The sequence below is a fragment of the Podarcis vaucheri genome (assembly GCF_965113315.1).
Source record: "Podarcis vaucheri genome assembly, chromosome: 12".
Classification (NCBI taxonomy): Eukaryota; Metazoa; Chordata; class Lepidosauria; order Squamata; family Lacertidae; genus Podarcis; species Podarcis vaucheri.
The window spans coordinates 37,374,806-37,394,270 of NC_138750.1; the positions used below are offsets into that span (position 1 = coordinate 37,374,806).

General features: G+C 39.5%; 1 protein-coding gene across 5 annotated transcripts in view; it reads right to left on the bottom strand.

The window, feature by feature from the left end:
- The window catches only part of ANKIB1 (ankyrin repeat and IBR domain containing 1), a 46,569-nt gene that overhangs the window by 3,179 nt on the left and 23,925 nt on the right, over positions 1-19,465 (bottom strand). For 4 of the 5 annotated variants that reach the window (XM_082194128.1, XM_082194129.1, XM_082194125.1 and 1 more), the window contains exons 7-17: positions 17,136-17,224; positions 15,890-16,034; positions 14,766-14,932; positions 12,613-12,719; positions 11,312-11,442; positions 9,193-9,327; positions 7,231-7,317; positions 7,072-7,138; positions 5,733-5,878; positions 3,141-3,319; positions 2,417-2,468 (exon numbers count right to left, since the gene is read on the bottom strand). In XM_082194128.1, coding sequence (XP_082050254.1) covers positions 2,417-2,468; positions 3,141-3,319; positions 5,733-5,878; positions 7,072-7,138; positions 7,231-7,317; positions 9,193-9,327; positions 11,312-11,442; positions 12,613-12,719; positions 14,766-14,932; positions 15,890-16,034; positions 17,136-17,224 — 1,305 coding nt within the window. The remainder of the gene's footprint in view (positions 1-2,416; positions 2,469-3,140; positions 3,320-5,732; positions 5,879-7,071; positions 7,139-7,230; positions 7,318-9,192; positions 9,328-11,311; positions 11,443-12,612; positions 12,720-14,765; positions 14,933-15,889; positions 16,035-17,135; positions 17,225-19,465) is intronic. The other variant, XM_082194127.1, reaches the window with a different exon arrangement.

Sequence of the window (19,465 nt, forward strand, 5' to 3'; positions counted from 1 at the left end):
TTCAAAGATTTACTTTTCTCTATCAACATGTAGCTTTCTCACAGCTGCTCAAAGTATCTGCAAAGCATCTACCAAGAATCACACTTTGCTGAAATATGTTTCATTAAATTATCCAAGAAAATCAATTGTTAAGAATCATGGCTAAACAGAATGTATAACTTTATTTAAGCATGCTTTCCTGCCATGTCCCCCCCCCCATAATATTAAAAAACAGTTTGTCGCTGAACTAAGTTCCTCTTTGCAGAACTGGGAGATTCTTGTTGAAAACCAACAGGCATTAAGAAGAAACAGACTGAGTTTTATTTACTGAGGGCATGATTGTTTGGGATAAAAGCATTGCTACATTTTTTTGAATGAACAACAGAATGGCAGATGAGATTGAAGCTAAGCACAACATGTTAGAGTTTTTAATGCCAAATAAAGCAAGAGAGCGTTGTCCAATGTTCACTAGAAACCTCAGTAAGAATGTCACCTCGGTGTACTGTTACTGTGGAAAAGACTTTCCAAACTACATTTTTTGAGACAGGACAGGACAGCAATTGCCCATGATTCTTGGTATATCTCATATAATACTTGTATGACATTTTACAATTTTAGTTTGCAGGTGTTTTCTCCAATAAGGTGTGTGGGTGCTAGGTATTTGTAGCTCCACTGCATCATTTAATTTTCTCTTTTATTGTGTTATTCCTTTTATAATTTTTCTTGTTCTATTTGTCCTTTTTCAGGTTTGTATCTGCCTTCTCTACTTATGTAACAAAATGAAATAAAGACATATTTGATAAAAAAGAAGTCCTATTGAATTCAATGGGGCTAGGATTTTTAGGGGTCATTTTTATAATTATTGGGAATTATTGGGAACCAAGTATTATAGGAAGAACTGGGAAAAGCAAGCAAGTTCATTTGCCTATAAGAAGCAAGCTATATTCTTACAAGCATACTGCTGTTCAGCAACAATAGAAAAGGAAATATGCAGAAATGTGTGGCTCTTACAAAAAAAACCCAAACATCACACACTAGGTGTAGAAAACCTATCTAACTCAGGGATTTTCATACTTGAGGCAGGAACAGAGGCTGCAAAAGGAACAAAATGTAAAATTAACCTATTCAGATCAATCTGGTGTGGTTTTAAGTAGTATACTTATTTCTTCCCGGCGTGTTTTGCAGCTGATGACAAATTTTGTATAAAGTTTAAACTAAAGAGATATACATCTCTGGTTAGATGCCTGTGTCTCACTACAAGTACAAGCCTGCACTCACATACATTTGCATTTCCCTGAAATGGAAAATGCTTAAATACATACAGGTGGGAGGAATGAAAAAGGGAGGGACATTAAAAACAGTGTGCCAGCACCAGACTAATATAGATCTTTACTGATCGCTGGCCTTGATTAAAGAGCCAACTCAGAATGAGGAACAGAAAGGTATTTTGTGTTACAGAACTGGCATGGATCCTCTAGGCCCACAGAAACTTTATTCATGGTTTAGTCCCTTGGCAATGAGGAGGAGGAGTATAGGACCTTCCCTTAGGAGGAATAATAATAATAATAATTTTATTTATACCCCACCCTTCCCGGTTCAAAAACCGGGCTCAGGGCGGCTAACAACAAATTTAAAACACTTAATTGATGCAACAAAAATAGCATAAAATATGGTATAAAACATGAATAACGATAAATTCAGAATTGAAAAATCAATTTAGGGGGGAAATGCATCCAATAAACATTAGATGATCGCGTGGGCTAGCAGGCTAAATTAGACCTATTTGGGCCATCATGGAGACCAGGGGAGAATTAGCTGTGGGATCCCAGAGCGGATAATCTTCATAAAAAGGGGAGGGGGGAAGGAAGGGGAATAAAAGATCAGGCTAAGTTCAAGTTGAAAGCCAGGCGGAATAGCTCTGTCTTACAGGCCCTGCAGAAGGAGGTTAAATCCTGCAGGGCCCTGCTCTCATGACACAGCATTCCACCAGGTTGGAGCCATCACTGAAGGCCCTGGCCCTGGTGGAGAATAATCTAACTTCCTTAGGGCCTGGGACCTCTAAACTATGTTCATGGACCTTAAGGTCCTCTGTGGGGCATACCAGGAGCATGGAGCAAGATGCCTCTCCCATATCAAACAGGCGTAGATAGAATGCTACTTTAGCTGAGACAGTTGTCACACTGTTTGCTGGGACACAGCTGAAGCAGAGCTAGAGGATTAGGGTGCCACGTTGTAAGCCACCTTGTATATCTACCACGAGATATAAAATTAAATATATTTCCTTCTATTGTAAAGCAGCAAAAATAGAAAGCTCATCCAGACCTTGTAAACCTTGGTGCAGTTTGCAACATCATCAGGAAGCTAATCATGCAAAGTGAAATTCCATCTTAATTTCCACAATAATACACATTTTAATTAAAAGTGACAAAAAAATTACCTCGGGGGATGCAAATCCTAAATATTCCCAATCCCATGTTCCACCAGCAAAGCTATAAATTAAACAGAATTTGTTAAAGAAGACTAGAATAAATTGTGAACACCCCCCTCCAACAAAATGAGTACAAAAATGAATGTGTTCATTTGATCAGCTTCAAGGGCTGTCCTGTGCAACCTTTCTGGAATTTTACTTCAAGGGCAATTGTGTTAACATTTGTGTCCTTCCCTCAAAACCACCTCCTTTTGTGCAGTGCAGCTGGAGCATCCTTTCTCAAACGCCATGGGGAACTTGCTAGTCCTTGTTACCGACAATGCTACTATATCCATGTAAAAAGTTCAGCAGTCAAGAAAAATACTTTTGCCAGCCAGAAGCTTACAAGAGTAAGCTGAGGTGTTTTAAAAAAGTTATTCCTGCATTTTATTTCAGAGGAGCAGCACTGCACATACACACCTCAGTCCAGCTAGCAGATCTTTCCCTTGTTACAATTCTGGCCACAAGCACATGTCTGTGTCCCCACCGCTGCCCCTTTAAAACTGTTAGGTGGGAAGTGGTGAAGCATCAATAATAGATTTTTAAAAATGAATTCTGCAAAGCAAACCTACCAGGACTGCCTGCACTACAACTTGAAGGCTAAGCAGAGGAGTTTTCAAGGCAGGCTTACCAAGCCGAGTGGCTGTCAGGTGAACCTCTTTGGCCATACAGATCTTTGTTACTATTAGGTTACCTGCGCCTTGGAGCTTCTGGGGAATCTGCAGGAGCAACTCCTCGGGCCACAGAGGCCAAGAACTCTTGCCTCTTCTGCTGTACAAGGCAGGCTGCACGGATAATTTTATGACGCGGAGTACGAAGGTAAGGCCTGTTCACTTTCTGAGCAAGATCCTCAGTGACCATCTCAAGATCTGTCTATATCAGAAAATAAATACTCATGTAAATTCTTTACAGGACAAGAAACCATAACTCTGGATACTTGCTGCGCATGTTATTTCCATGGGGACAAGAAAGAACAAACCAGGGAAAAGTGGATTAATGGTGCCTAGTACAGGGTGGATCACATTGCATAGTTTTGGTTATTCTGATTCCTGAGGCTCAACCCTAGTTCTGCTCATAACCAAGCTGGACTTGGAGCATAATATGTTCAGCCTGAAAGAAAAAGTCTGAAGAAAAATAAAATTCCCTCCTGAGGGAGCATGGCTGGAATACAAGGATGTAAGGACTGGTGAGTTTTAGCTGAATGAAAGATGACCCACTCACCTACCTGAGTCAGTGATGGAATTGGCTTCCTCCTGTATAACCCCTGGAAGGAACATTAATGGTAAATGCCCAATGTTTTGTTCTCTGGCTGGCCTGCAGGAGTAAGCCAGGAAACAGTGGGACTTGCCTAAGCTGAACCAAATTTGGGAGAGAATTGCATACAGGTGGCTAACTCTAACAGGGTAGCAGAAAAGACCATTTGGGTTCTTGCCTGGAAACAGGATTTCTATGCATGCAGAGAGGTGACCCCAAGTGGGACTTGACCACCACCTAGTGGTCAAAGGCAGAATTACTTCTCAAAAGAGAATCTTCAAAACTCCTTCAATTTTCTATTATGACAAGCCAAGGAAGTAGAAACAGAACAGAGGAGAGTGACAGCCAACACTAACTAACAAGCAATAATACCAACTTCTAAATAAAAAATAACAGTAATGACTAAAAAACTCAGGCAAACTGTACCATGAATGCAGAAAGCAGACTCAGGCAGCCCAAGCCATGATTGAAGGCTTCGACGCATCATACGCATTGACCACATGCCTTTGTGTATCCAACTCAGTTACAGTGTTAATTAACACAGTTAATTTTACCACTCTGGTCTTGGGCAAAAAGTTCAGACATAAAGCAGTTGCCCTGGAAGTTGAAGGGGTGGCCATCAGATCCAGAGCCACCACCAATTTACACAGGAGGAGCAGATAGTGAAAGTACTGAAAGAGATTATAATAGTCAGGTTCCTCCACCTCACATTCCCCTCTCCGTTCATCCTCATCCAGAATAAGATCAGAGGCGACAGGGTCCCGCTTGGGTAGACTGGGATGCTTTGAAGTTGTTCTGCCCTATCATGAGGGCAAGGAGAAAAAGTAGTTTTTCCCTCTGCAGCTGAGGCTGGGAGAGTGTAGGGGGGGGGGAATGTAAAACTATTTTTGAACAGGACAGGCACACAAAGAAATTATTAATAAGAGCTAAACTAAAAGCCTGAACCAAATACAGAGTGGCAAAGGGTAGAACGGGAAGCAATTTGGTGAAGGCAAAATAAAAAACAGGATTCCAAAGGTGGCTGGCCCCTGTGAAGGGCCCTTCTCTTTTGAGCAGCAATTTTGCCTTCAACCACTAAGTGGACCTCAAGTGACAGCTGCATTCACAGAGTACGCAACTGCAGTAATGTGCACTGCCCAAAGGGAGCCTCAATTTTTTAAGAGCTTTGTAAAGGAGAAGGCTGCCCTGGCCACCACCCTGAAAATACACTAAAGTGGGTTGTTTTTTGGGGAAAAGATCACTGAAGTAGCTCCTTATCAAGTGGAGCAAACCTGAAAGTAAATTGGGAAGAAGCTTTTGAGTTTTGCAGCATCTGCTCTAGGTGCCCTAAGCCAACAAGTCAGAATGGATCTTTGGCTTTCTTCCTAGAGTGGTAAGAGCATGATCTCTCTCTCTCTCTCTCTCTCTCTCTCTCTCTCTCTCTCACACACACACACACACACACACACACACACACACAGAGGGAGGGAGAGAGAGAGAGAGAGAGAGAGAAAGAAAGGGGGGGGGGGAGTTGGACTTCCAGAAGGGCTCCATAAAATGTTAATGCTTGCCAGACATCCTACCTATGCCATCTTTGCTCAGAAGAATGAGAGGAATTAGAGCAGGACATTTTTAGCACACATTACACTAAGACCAAATGTTTTGTTGTTCATTGGTACACAGTCTTACGACTTCTAAAATGGAAAACAACGATATGACACTCTAAAGGCACTTTTAAGGATCCTTGATTTCCATGGGAGAATTAATAGTACAATCCTATACATACCCACTCAAAAAGAAACCCAAGTAAATTCAATAAAACTTACTCCCAGGTAAGTATGCATAGTATTTCACCCTAACACTTCTTCATTGAAGCCAATAGGATACAGTACATATCTGTTTAATCTTTTGAGTTGTGCTCTTAAGAATGCAAATCTAGAGGAAGTTACTGGGAAGCAAGTAAGAATTACTAGAAAATATCAATTCAATATATACAACTAGTCAGCTGTAAAAAATTAATCACAGAAGCCACTAACACAAGGGCCTCCTTTACCTGCATAAGTTCGAATATTTCTTTTTTTGTGCTTTTTGGCTCTAGAAAGAATCCATATGGGTAAGAACACTTCAGGATGCGACGAGTTTTGAGGAGTTCTTGTACTGCATCTTCAATGAATGTGGTATCTGGACAACCTCCTTCAGCTGCAAGAGAAATCCAGGCATTGCAAAGAGTATTTTGTTTCCCATTTGCTGATGTGATGACTATTTCAGCAACAGCAGAACTTATTCTAAACAGAGTATAGTGTTTTGTGCAAAATCAAAATTGTTTTTCAAATCCTAATCTAGCTTTCAACAGAAAAAGCTCTATGTCCATTGTTTGACTGCATTCAGATTTCTGCATTCACAAGATGGCATAGTCACATTAGTCCAAATTAAAAGAAATTCACATTGAAGTCCCACTGAAATTACAAAATACAAGCGTGAGCACACAGAGAAGATGGACAGTGCACTCTAAAGACCACTTCAAGCAAATGCAGGAAGGAACTTAGGGCTTCAGATCGAGTAAGATCGGGGTAGGCAACCTAAGGCCTGGGGGCCGGATGCGGCCCAATCGCCTTCTCAATCTGGCTCAAGGACGGTCCAGGAATCAGCGTGTTTTTACATGAGTAGAATGTGTCCTTTTACTTAAAATGCATCTCTGGGTTATTTGTGGGGCATAGGAATTTGTTCATTCCCCCCCCCCCCCAAAAAAAATATAGTCTGGCCCACCACATGGTCTGAGGGACGGTGGACCGGCCCACAGCTGAAAAAGGTTGCTGATCCCTGGGTAAGATGCAGAAAGTTCTCTGAAGCGTCTGTGTTCCTGCCTTCAGTTGCTAGGGGCAGTTGCAGTCCCATGTGAGGACATCTTATACTCACAGGAGAAAAACCATGTCATATAGAACACCATCTACTAAAATCAGAACGTGTGCAAGAGAAGAGACAGATCTGAATAGCCAAGGATGGAAAAGCTGGGTAGGAACTAACTCCCCAAGAGAAGAGATCCTACATGAAACTAAAGTTTCTTGTTGCTTTTCAGCATCAGCACAGATAAATGAAGAAAAGGAAGCAACAGATTGGTATCAGAGAGGAACAGCATGACAAGTAGATTGGGGAAGATACTAGCTGGTATTGCAGAAAATATATCTTTATTTAGATTAGAAGACATAAAGCACATGTCATATACTGCAATATATTGTTTGTTCACCCATTAATCAAAGTAAATCAAGCCACACAAATGCTCAGTTTGATAAGGACAAAAGCAGTGGCCAGAAATAAATTGGATTTTGAAAGGCTTTGGTGTACACACATTATTCTGAGCACCCGAATGTATCACATAAACTCAGCACACTTACGTCCACTAAGAGCTTTACTCAGTTGTTCCATCTTTTCTTTGGCTGTTTTTAGAAGGCGCTGTTCTAACTAAAAGTAAGATAAAATTTTAAAAAGTGAAAAACACTGTTTTGAACTAATAAAGCTGGAAAATAATTTTATAGAACTATTTCCAACCGTACTTGGTAACTGAGCTCATGGTTCTTAAACCTTGTGTAATAGTGCATAAATCTGTCAAGTTCTTGAAATCGTTTGTGTTTCTTTTCAGCCTAGAAAATAATTACGGGAAAGAAAGATAAAAAAAATTAATGACTTGCTAGTTTTATCTTAATGTAACATTTATGAGCATAGGGAAATGGGCAATCAACCATTTAAAATGTGAATAATAGAGCTTTATTCACAAGCAGCATAGTGATGCATACTGTATGAACAAATCAGCCAGCTGGAAATATACCTTAACACATCTCACAAGTCAAACTGCACTTTGGCGTTATTAAGTCAAACTCCTAAGCCAGTTTTTTTCTGCCTTACGTTGTATCCTTTGGTGGGTAACATTTTCCTTGTGCACCCCTCCTTCTGCCTTTCTAAGGCAGCCCTCAGAAGTTTCACAGCAGGGGCATGCAAGGTGTTGGTGAGGTGAAGATGCTGCTTTCTTGAAGGACATCAAGCTCTTGGGAGCCTGTTGAGCTACCAGCCGCCTTGCAGCTAGATCACACCTGTACAGCGGCATCAAGTACATACACTGGTGGCTCCACGTGGGAGTTGTATAAAGGACCACTGCCATATGCATCACAGTGCCTCTAAAAGATGGTTCCCTAACCAGGGAAATTGCAGTGGCCATGTACGCAGCTCTGTAGCGAGGCAATGGTAGATATATTTGCTGGCTTTGCATGTTGAACTACCAATCCTTATGCTACCAAGGCCATAATGGGATGGGAGCCAGAAAGTGTGAAGCAGACCTAAACATTTAAAAAACAAACCCCAAAGGGTTCCAAACTTTAGGAAGCTTCTTAGGCATTTCCTGTACAGTGGAACCTTGGTTCTCAAACTTAACCCATTCCGGAAGTCCATTCCAAAACCAAAGCGTTCCAAAACCAAAGTGTGCTTTCCCATAGAAAGTAATGCAAAATGGTTTAATCCGTTCCAGACTTTTAAAAACAACCCCTAAAACAGCAATTTAACATGAATTTTACTATATAATGAAACCATTGATGGTTGATAGGACCTTGTGCTGTACTTTAGAAAACAGGTACTAATCCTATGTACAGTGGAACCTTGGTTCTCAAATACCTTGGTACTCAAACAACTTGGAACCCAAAAACTACAAACCTGGAAGTGTTCCGGTTTGCGAACTTTTTTCAGAAGCTGAACACGCTCCGTTTTGAGTGTTATGCTTCCTTTTTGAGTGCCACACTTTCGTTTTGAGTGTAACGCTGAGGTCTGTCGTTTTTTGCTATTTATTTTGCGTTTTTGTTTTTGCAGCTTTTTTGTTTTGCTTTTGTGACTGTGTGGAACCCAGTTCAGCTACTTACTGATTGATTGATTGATTGATTGTGTGACTGCAGTACATTGTTTATTGCTTTCATTTTATGGATCAATGGTCTCGTGTTAAATTGCTGTTTTAGGGGTTATTTTTAAAAGTCTGGAACGGATTAATCCATTTTGCATTACTTTCTATGAAAAAGCGCACCTTAGTTTTGGAACAGACTTCCGGAATGGATTAAGTTTGTGAATGAAGGTACCACCTGTATATGTTTCTGGCAGCAAGCTCCATTGAACACAATGCGATTTACCATTTTCTAAATAAGCATGCACAGGATTGCATTGTCTCCAAAGCACAGAGTAAATGACACCCTCTGCCTCTTGTGCAAATTTCAGGCTCAGGGGAGAAGTGGAGAGTATGTCCAACTTTATGCTGTGCTTCCAAGTCTTTCTGAAGCACAGTGTGAAGTTGGAGATGAGAAATGAATGCTAGAAGAGGGAGGTGTGACGGCCAAGGTGAACATATTTTTGGACCCTACTCTGGTTAGCAGTGAAATACCTGAAGTTTAAAAATCAAATGAATTGCACAAATTAAAAAGCTTAAGAAGAAAGGCAAAGATAATTACCCTTCTGTACCTCCTCAGTATTTGTTAGCTTCTTACCTCTGCTGTCATTTCCTTGGACTGTTCCTCTACATGTTGAATGACTTCATAGCGAGTACATCTGTAATAACCTCCAGTGGAAGAACTATGCTTCTTCCATTCTTCAAGGCAAATCCAACAGAAGTCATATTTACACTTGAAAAGGAAAAAGAGAGCTAATTTCTTAAACCAATTCTGTTAAAAGATTTGAAAGGAGACCTAGAATGTTAAAAACAACAGCAATTTGTGTTTTCATCACAGTTATTCAAAGGGTCTATTGGAATTGGTTTCTCCATGTCTGCTATTTACATAACAAAAAATGTGTGTGTTAAAACTGCATTCACACAATTAAAACTCCATGTCTAGCTTGACCCTAAGTGGAACATGATTCAGAGGATTATCTCAATGCAACCCCCATAGTTCTATGGTTAAGTGGCCTGCATACAGTTCTGTTAGTGCAGACTGCTGTTGCCAAAATCTTGACCAGTGCCAAATATTGGGATTATGCAACTACATATGCAACAGTATCAGAGGCAGTGGATGCTTGTTGGTTTCCAAGTGCAATTTTAGGTGCTAATCATTACAGGCATACCTCGTTTTGTTTCATTTCACTTTACTATGCTTTGCAGATATTGTTCATTATGAGGATGCAGTGTAGCTGCAGGCAGCCTGTCCGCTTCAAAGGGCTGTAGGTGGATTTTTCCCCTACTGCCCCTGCAGCTAGTGGGTCTGGCTTAAAAGACTACAGTATAGTGTAAACAGAACTTTTATGTGTACTGGGAAACCAAATAAATTATGTGACTTGCTTTATTGTGATATTCGAACCTGCGGTATCTCTGAGGTATGCCTGCACTTTTAAAGCCCTATATACCTGAGTCCAGTATACCTGAAGGACTACCTCCTTTCAAATGAATCAGCCAGTTCTTTAAGATGATGAGAATCTCTTGTGCCTTCCATTGCCTTCAACATCCGAAGACATATCTTTTTCAACAGGTTTTCTGAATTTACTGATTAGACTGCAATGCATTTTTAAAAAATTATGGCAGCTCTGGTTTATATGCTGTTTTAATGCTGTATGCTATTTTGTTATATTGCTGAATTTTAAATATTATATAATTTTTAGATCTGTTTTTGTTAGCTGCTTGAAACATCTCTGTTTGGAGAGGGAAGTGCATGATAGGAATTTAATAATGAAGGTTTGTAGCCAACTAAGTTTTACTGAGAGTAAAGGTAAAGGGTAAAGGGACCCGTGACCATTAGGTCCAGTCGTGACTGACTCTGGGATTGTGGCGCTCATCTCGCTTTATTGGCCGAGGAGCCAGCATATAGCTTCTGGGTCATATGGCCAACATGACTAAGCCGCTTCTGGCGAACCAGAGCAGCACACGGAAACACCTTTTACCTTCCCACCAGAGCGGTACCTATTTATCTACTTGCACTTTGATGTGCTTTTGAACTGCTAGGTTGGCAGGAGCAGGGGCTGAGCAATGGGAGCTCACCCCGTCACGGGGATTCGAACCGCCGACCTTCTGATCGACAAGTCCTAGGCTCTGTGGTTTAACCCACAGTGCCACCCGCGTTACTGAGAGTAGACCTACTTAAATTAACTTGGGTACATGAATTTCAGTGGGTCTACTCTGATTATGACTAACATGGGATACAATCCGAAATAGATAAATTAATACATCAGATAATGCTTCTTGTCAAAAAGAACTGAGGGTGCTATGGATGTTACCTGTTAAAGAAAATGAAGACTGCAAGAAAAACTACTTTCTCACACCATCGAGCAATCAACACAAAGGCAGTTCTTTTGATAAAGCAAAATACTGATCAGCAGGGAGGCTGGGAGAAGAAAGGGAAGCTCCCAAGGTGAGAGCTGGAAGGTCCACCCCTTTCTGTGTGAGACAAGGTTTAAGATCTACCTTTGAGAGCAGACTTTGCATTTTCTTTTTCTCTTTATTAGATTAGTTTGTTTTTATTGTGTTGTTTTATGAAAAAGCGTCAATAAAATTTCATGAGAAAAATAAACAAAATACTGATCACCAGAATGGATATTGTGGACTTTTTAATACATTGCATGAAGTAAACATTTCTACTTATATTTATATAAACTGTAGAATTATTTTGACTCTTTGCTTACTTTTGCACACTGCATATGATTGCAGCCTTCGTTCTTCTGAATTGGGGATTTGCAATTGGCACATGGTTTAGAATTTGTGAGTAACCATAAGCAGTTGGCAGCATCTTCATAAGCCTCACTAACGCCCACAACTGTGAAAAAGAAAAAATAATGTTAAGGTTTTGTACATGTAATAGTGTGTTAATAGCAAGTTCACCATTGCATTTTCTAAATTTTCCAAGTATGTGATTAGGCTATTTTTAAATACACTGTAACTCATCCTAAGCACTTATTGTAGGGTGAAAAAGATTTTCAAATTTCTTCATAAACCAGTGTTATGAGACTGGTACTACAAATATCCACAACAAATGCTAAAAATAATGCACAGTCCAAAGGTTAGAAGCACACACATTTTCACTGCCAGCTTTTGCAATATCTCTTTATAAATTTGCCCACTAATTATAAACAAGCTGTTATTTCCATAAAACATCCCGCAAAATTAAAGCATACTAATCACTGCAACTCCCAGCAAGGAACAGTATATTTTGCAGATTAATAAGGAGTAGTTGAAATGTTGCATTCCCCTTACATTTTATTTTTAAATTCCCTCAATTTCTTAGAAATTACTTGTACCCTAATCAACCAAGTCTACATCATGTTTATTTCATCATTATTATTAAACACCTGCCCTTTACCCTAAGGTCCCAGGGCAGATCACAACAATTTAAAATACAACATTAGAAACAGTTTATAATAAATTACAATCACAGGAATAGGTCAAGTGTCAGAGGTCAGAGTAAAGAATGTTGTTTGGTGTGACTATGGATTTTAAGTCTACATTCTCAAAAACTTAATGCTCTCAGTTTTGAAGCTCAGCTTCCCCAAAAATGGAAATGTACAACTATACACCACAGGCAACTCTGTCCAACCTGTCAAAATTCAGTTCAAATTCTTTGCTGTTTACCTGTGCATTATTAATGCCATTTCATTTTAGGCAGGTTTGAGAAACTACAGTTTCTCTGCATCACTTACATAATCTGATTTAGGAGACAGACTATGGGTCTATCTAGCTCACCATTTCCCATGCAAACGAGCAATGGCTCTCCAGAGTTTCAGGCTGGGTTTTCTCCCAGTCCTTCCTGGGGATAACAGGGATTGAACCTCAGACCCTCTGCACACAAAGCAGCTGTGCTACCACCGAGCTATAACCCTTACTCTTGCCCACACTCCCCTTAGGAGGCCAAGCTGCCCATTGTGCAAATCATAATTTAATATACTGTAATAAATAATAACACAGAATTTCTACAAATTAACAAAAATACCATAATGGCCATTCTTACGCTCTTCCGGTTTCATTTCTGTTATCTTCTGCAGCCAGTTCTTCCATGTTTCACAGTCACAGGGTTCGTGTGCTTCACCTAAACACTCCCTGAAAAATTGATCCAAGGCTTTAATAAGCTGAGGATTAAACTCACTCTTTATTAATATTATTATTGTTATTATTATTTACTGTGGATTCAAGAATACTAGTTCTTCATTCGGGAAGAAAAAAAATAAGATAATATGTTTTGCTAACATGACTAGATATTCCAAAGCTGATAGCAATACAGAAGAACAAATCATAAACAATACCCCAAGGCATAAATGACATAAAATATATAAACCTCAATAACTTGCAGTGGAATTTAGGTGCATAATTGCAAAGTGCACTTTGAAGTCTCCCTTATGTAATTTAAACTGTTGATTGGAGTTATGATTCGATTTAGCAATCCACTAAGTCTTGAGTTGAGTATTGATTTATATTAACAGTACTCTCTTCTGTCTCTTTCTCTCTCACACAGAGTTGCATTCTTTTATGAATACAGACCAAACCACTATGAATCAAGATTCTCAAATCCTGCTCAAGGCTTTCTGAGTCATGTGTATGCGTAGAACAACATTACTATGTATGTTTACCTTTTCCTCAAACACTTCATAGTGGCAGAATGTGAGGATCTCTCATGCAGCATTTTGTCATTTTTAATTTCTTAGACGCTTTAGAGATCCATGCAGAGCTGAAGGAAGACAGCAGTCAGTCTCCTTCCAGACTCTAGCTGGCACAGGAAGATGTACTTATAAAAGTAGGCTAGTGACTCAGACATTTTAGGGCTGCAAGTGCTGGGAGGAGAGGCATTGCAATGGTCAGAAATAGGCATTTTGACTCAATCAATCTCACTTTGACACCAGGCCACACTGTATCAGATGGGAGGCTGTCACCATGTGTACTGCCTAACAGCAAATTTCAAGCTGGACAAGAGATGGAGGGTTTTTGAAAGGGCTCTGGCATTAATATTGCAATAACGTTATAAATTGTTGAAGTGCTTTATAAAGATAACAGAATATCTGTCACAACCTTTAACAGCTTAAAAAGGAAGTGTCTTCTGTAACTAGGGTAAATGTCACTTAATTAAGCACTATTTTCTGACTGAGAACATGCATTTGTCAAAAATAGGGACAGTCACTGAATATATCATCTCTACTCCACCTGCCCTTTAATTGAATAGGGACTAATATCAGGAACTGAGATTTCTACAGAGGACAACCCCATGAGCTTATTTCATTATTGTTTCTAGTTTTCAAAGAAGCAATCAAATTTCTGGAGCAGAAGATGCATCGTTTCCAGATGGTGCCTGGGTGTAGATGTGTCAATATGATTTCCAGATTGGTCACGACTCGCTCTTTTTTACGGGAAATACAGCAAAATAGCTTCAGACATCTGCCACACATCCAACATACAAAAAACAGAACAACTAAAAATAGCATCATTTCAGAATTATAGGTTTATGGAGGAGCCTGATATAGTGCAGGATGCAAGGAATTTTCTCTAGATCTAATGATGAAGAATCTTCTAAAATGCTTTTTGTTAAGTGAAACGCCACAAACGCCAGAGCAAAAAGAAAAAAAAATGTAGAAAGGAAAATGTAACATTCTGTCATATTAGAAATAAAAAAAAAAAACAGCTTTGGGTGCTCCTTCACCTCTGAATTTATGTTAGAAGTCTATATATAAATATATATCTCATATACGCAGAGAAAAAAATTATCCACACCCCGCCCCGAAAAAGCAGGACTATGTATACTTAGCTCACCCTGAGAGGATCAATTTGCTTATATTCCATTATTATTTAACTGAACTATACTCTTTTTGCAAAAGATTTATACCCCCAATCAATCTAATCTTGAATTTTAGAAGACCAAAAAGTGCTTTTGAGCAGATAAAATCCTTATTGGTTTAAGAGTCTGAATATGAAGAGAGAAATGAAAAATTCAAAATAGGATTTCACAATGTGAGCACAAAGATCTATATGAAACCAGAGATGAGTTTCCCACAAACGGCAATTATTTTAATGCTCGTACATGGACTGTACGGCATGGTTTCAATTTTTTTTAAAGATCAGCAATCATGTTTAAATCATGTACAAGAAAGCATTACTAACCAGCAGAAGAGATGCCCTTTCCCACAGTCCACAGCGGGAGCTCTTAGCAGTGGGAAACTAAGTGCTTCTGAACCTGTTGTATTTGACCCTTGCCTTGTTAGCCTGACGGCTCTCTCACAAGCTGGTGTAGGACACCATTTAATAGAAGGATTATTTTCAACAAAGGCCTGAAAACAAAAGGAGATAGAAATTAGTTGCCATTTTCGATCAGGACCTTCTAACTGATACAAAGCTCAATTTGATGGTGCAAAACTCTGCAGTTTAGAACAGGTGTAGGCCTTAAAATAGCTATAAAAGATAATCATTTTATCCATTATACAATTTTAATTATTTGCTATAGCAACATGTAAAGCTCAGCCAAAGAACTCTGTTTGGAACATTCATGTATTTTTTTATGCAAAAGCTTACAAAGCTCGATCTGGCACAATCTACAAATTAATAAGGAATGTCTGAAAGGCGGAGAGCGAGGTTTTTTTTTGGGGGGGGGGAAAGATTCCTGTTCCCACCTACTTTTCTCTCCACCCCCCACCTCCAAATAGGAAATTAGTGGAGCATTAAGTTACAGGCACTGGTGCACTGTGAGGGCCTAACTCTTCCTAGTAAGATTGTAACATGTAGAATTGGGGAATAAATTTAGCTACGGAGAGCAATATTACTATATCTCAATTGGGGCTGAATACTAATGGGAAAACTACTTGTAGTACTTAGATGCAATGTGACTGAAGTGTCAGATGTGGTGGGTTGAAAAAATTACAAACTGTTTAATCATTTGAGGAGCAACAACTGGTACATTTAAGAGATATGTTGACTCACGAAAAAGGTTTGCAATAGTTCATACTTTTTTCTTTCTTTCTTTTTACTGGGTCAGGATCTTTTTGGCTTGAATAAAGATAGCGGCTAAGTGAAAGTGTGACCTTTCTCCCATTAAGCTACCATCACTTTGGGCAACAGCTATCAGGAAAACATTTGTTATAATTTGTATTTAACAAACCAAAAACAAATCATAATATTTCTTGAAATAGTTGTCTATAATACTAGATGCATTTATTTCTAAGAGTATTTTTAATAACGGCAGAATAATCATCTCAGATGGATACTTTAGACACATGCCGCTGGCAGTTTACCTTAATGTCAAATTGTAGGTAGCGTTTATCCATCTCCTTGGAAACCACACTTTCGATGATCTCCACTGGAACAAGCTGGAAGCAATCATACGCTGGGCAAAAAATATTGTGGGCTTCACCCTCTTGAATCTTCATATTCAAAAATCTGTTAAAATGTTCATCAGGTTTGAGCAGGAAATATTAACTCCACCAAAATTAGGGAGCAAAAATCAACCTATTAATGCCTAAACCTCGCAGGTAAGTAAAGAGAGATTATGACTACCTTACAAGCTCTGCAAGGTATTCGGGAAGGCTCTGAGTCAGCAACTCACAGAGCATTCTACAATACTGAACAGAACAAGGAAGCCTCTGAGCATGTGGGCACACAGTGGAGTATCAAAAGGAATGATCTAAAATATATTGAAAGGGTTTACTTTTAGCAGCCCTTTACGGATTTGTGTGGGGGGCATAGCATGAGTCAAAAAGTACCATATCACATTAAGAAGTGGAATATTTTGGTCACGGAAAGCTGACAGAATGAACTTTATGTCTGCAATTTTTGTCTCAAGGAAAAACTAGAATAGAAACTGACTTAGTAGCTGTGACTTAGATAATCTCCCCATGCTAAAGCTGGATAGGGTTTCTGTCCAAAGAAACTCTCCCCACATGCATGATGGAACTGCATTATGTTTAACTTTAATAATACAAGATAACAGCATCTCATGGCCAGATCACTTTATGTCCAGATTTTCTCCTTAGGCTTCTTTTCTCAGCTAAGTCAGACTTTATAAGGGACAGTCAACTCCTTAGGATCCTTTGGATTACAGAAACAGAACTGGTCCTGCAAGGGCTGCAAAATGTCCCAGAAAGTGGTTCTGAGGCACATCGCAAAATCATAGAATTGTTGGGTTGGAACAGACATCATCATAGTAAATACTGTGACTTCCACATTCCCCGCTTTGTGCCCAGTAGTTTTAATATTTCATAAGCTTCAAATCCACTTCAGGCTCATACTAGAGCAAAGACAGAAGACACACAATCTTTGCTTAATTTTTAAAAATGTTTCCATTCTAGGGCAACTCTAATTTTTAACGACAGCCAGCATCTAAAATGGAAATTAAATTGTCTTTGGAATAGAATCCTAGGGACATGAACAAACCAACATTAAAAATAAATAAAGACATATTACTACTAGTTTACTAAGTAGGATAATCCCCCCCCCCAGTAGAGACAATTTTTATATAAAAATGCCTAAATATATACTTACGCTTCCCAGCATGCTCTACAGAACTCATGTCCACAAGGCATATCCACTGGGTCTTCAAATACAGAAATGTTACACATGCAAATTTCACACTATAGATAAAAGAAGAAAATTATTTTTGAAAATATTTCAAATACTATATAATAGGGATGATTAACCTGTAGCCTGTACAGCCTTTTTTTAAAAAAAATAATAAAACTTAAACAGTATGTTTTAGAAAAAGTGTTTTGTGTTTTTAGTTAAGTGATCACTTGAGTGGCCCGTTGTGATGCCAAGATGCCAAGTTGGACAATTGTCAACATAACAAAAATATCCATTGGTTAGTCACTTACACCTCATATTTGTTCAGAAATAAAGCACTACTTGGAAATAATGTAATTAAGGCATATTAATCCAAACCTAGATGTCTGGGAGTAAAATTACACCTGCAGTGCACAGAAAGTGCCTGGAATGAAAAAACAATCTCAGGGCTACCAACTGAATTTTACATCTGGAGTTTTTGTTTGTTTGTTTGTTTGTTCATCTTCAGAGCCCATGTAATGTACAGGGACAAACAAAATTTGATCCTGTGATATAAGTGTCGTCCCTGCCCCCCAGATTTGAGAAAGGAGTGTAGGGGGCAATATCACAAAATTGCTTTTGTTACTATAAGCAATAGAAGTATTCCATGCTGCAAAAAAGTCACCTGACACCTTGTTTTCTTATAATGTTCAGCTGGTGGCCGAGTTTCTCTGCTATGGCAATATCACAATCTACAGCACCACAGATCAGGAATGGGAACCTCATGCCCAGGGGCCCAACACAGTCCTCCAGGACTCTCTATTGGCTCTCAAGTTTCTCACCAAGTCACACACTCTCCCAATAGATAACTCTTCTCCACATGCCACATCTCCTACAAACATTGTTTCCCACCCTCATAGTGCGTTATTGCCTTGCTAGAATGTAAATTAACATTTCCTGCTCCACCCACTTCTGCTTTTGGCCCTGCCACCACTAGCATGTTGGTCTCGGGCCTTGCCACAGAATGGTCCCATCATTTTCTCAATCAAACTGATTCATTTTCTCAAACAAACTGATTCAGAGAAGCAAACTTATTTGCCATTCTTCTGAAACAACCCAAATGGATTTTATTACCCCCAGATACACTAGAATTTAGCATGTGGAAGGGGACTGTTCCCCAAAAAATTTGTGTAATGTTACTGCTAATTTACCCCCAGCTGATGAGACAGACACACACACACAGTGGCATGAAAGGACAGCATATAAACGTTTCTATAAATAAAATAAATGCAAAGATGTGTTTAGCATTGCTGATTCATATATAGAGTTGCTATTTTTCACCTCCACAAATCAGACACCATCTGTGTCACCACCATCGCGTTAAGTGGGGAGCACCTCTAAATGCCCCTTTTTCCTGTTCTCCAGCTCTCTTTCCTCAACTAGAGTTGAAGCTCTGGGGCTGGCTGGAAGCTGGAGGATGCTGGCATCAGCTGCTGGGAAGGGAGGCTGAGCAGCCTAAACAAAGTTCCACTGTGCCTCTGGTTTCTTTGGAGCTTCCTCCACCCTCACTGAAGTCTTTTTGGGGCTCTGTGGAGGGTCTCCTCTTGAGCCACAAGGGCTCTCCAGCTCTTTCCCACCATTTCTTGGTTTAATCTATTTATTTCCTGGCGCCACACATATAAGCAGCCATACACGAGTCAATCACAGGTTGGGGGGCGGGAATCTGTATTAAATATGCAGATAATGATGTTTGATTTGTGAAGGTGAGAAATAGCAACTCTATATGAATCATTCTTTTACAAGTCAGCTCACGCGAGCAATATTAAACACATCTTTTATTTATAGGAACGTTTACAGGCTGCCCTTTTGTGCCCCTGTAAAAATGTATATAAATAGCATCAGCTGGAGAGGCTGATAATTACTGGAAACATAGTAGGTGTGGAGCAATAATTTAAGCCTTTCCTGCCGCTGCTGTACTGAGGAAAATCCCTATTGGGCGGGAAGGGGGGGTGTCGGTTCCTTCATTGACATCAATGGGTAATTTCCTCCAAAGCCTACACCAGTTTCAGAGGAATTTCCCCCCCTCAGGTCCACATCAGGGGAGAAAGGGTTAAATTATCCCTGCATGCCTGCTTTGTTCCCAGGAATTATCAACTCTCACCAGCTGCTGCTATTTGCATTTTTAAAAACCTGTACATAAAATACAAGGACAAATATAATATCACATTTAGTTTGGTCCTCAGTTCAACACAAAGGATAACATTTGCCAACAACTTCCCCTAGCTTTTCCTCCCATTTCAGTAGGGGTGGTACAAAACCTTCACTGTACATTA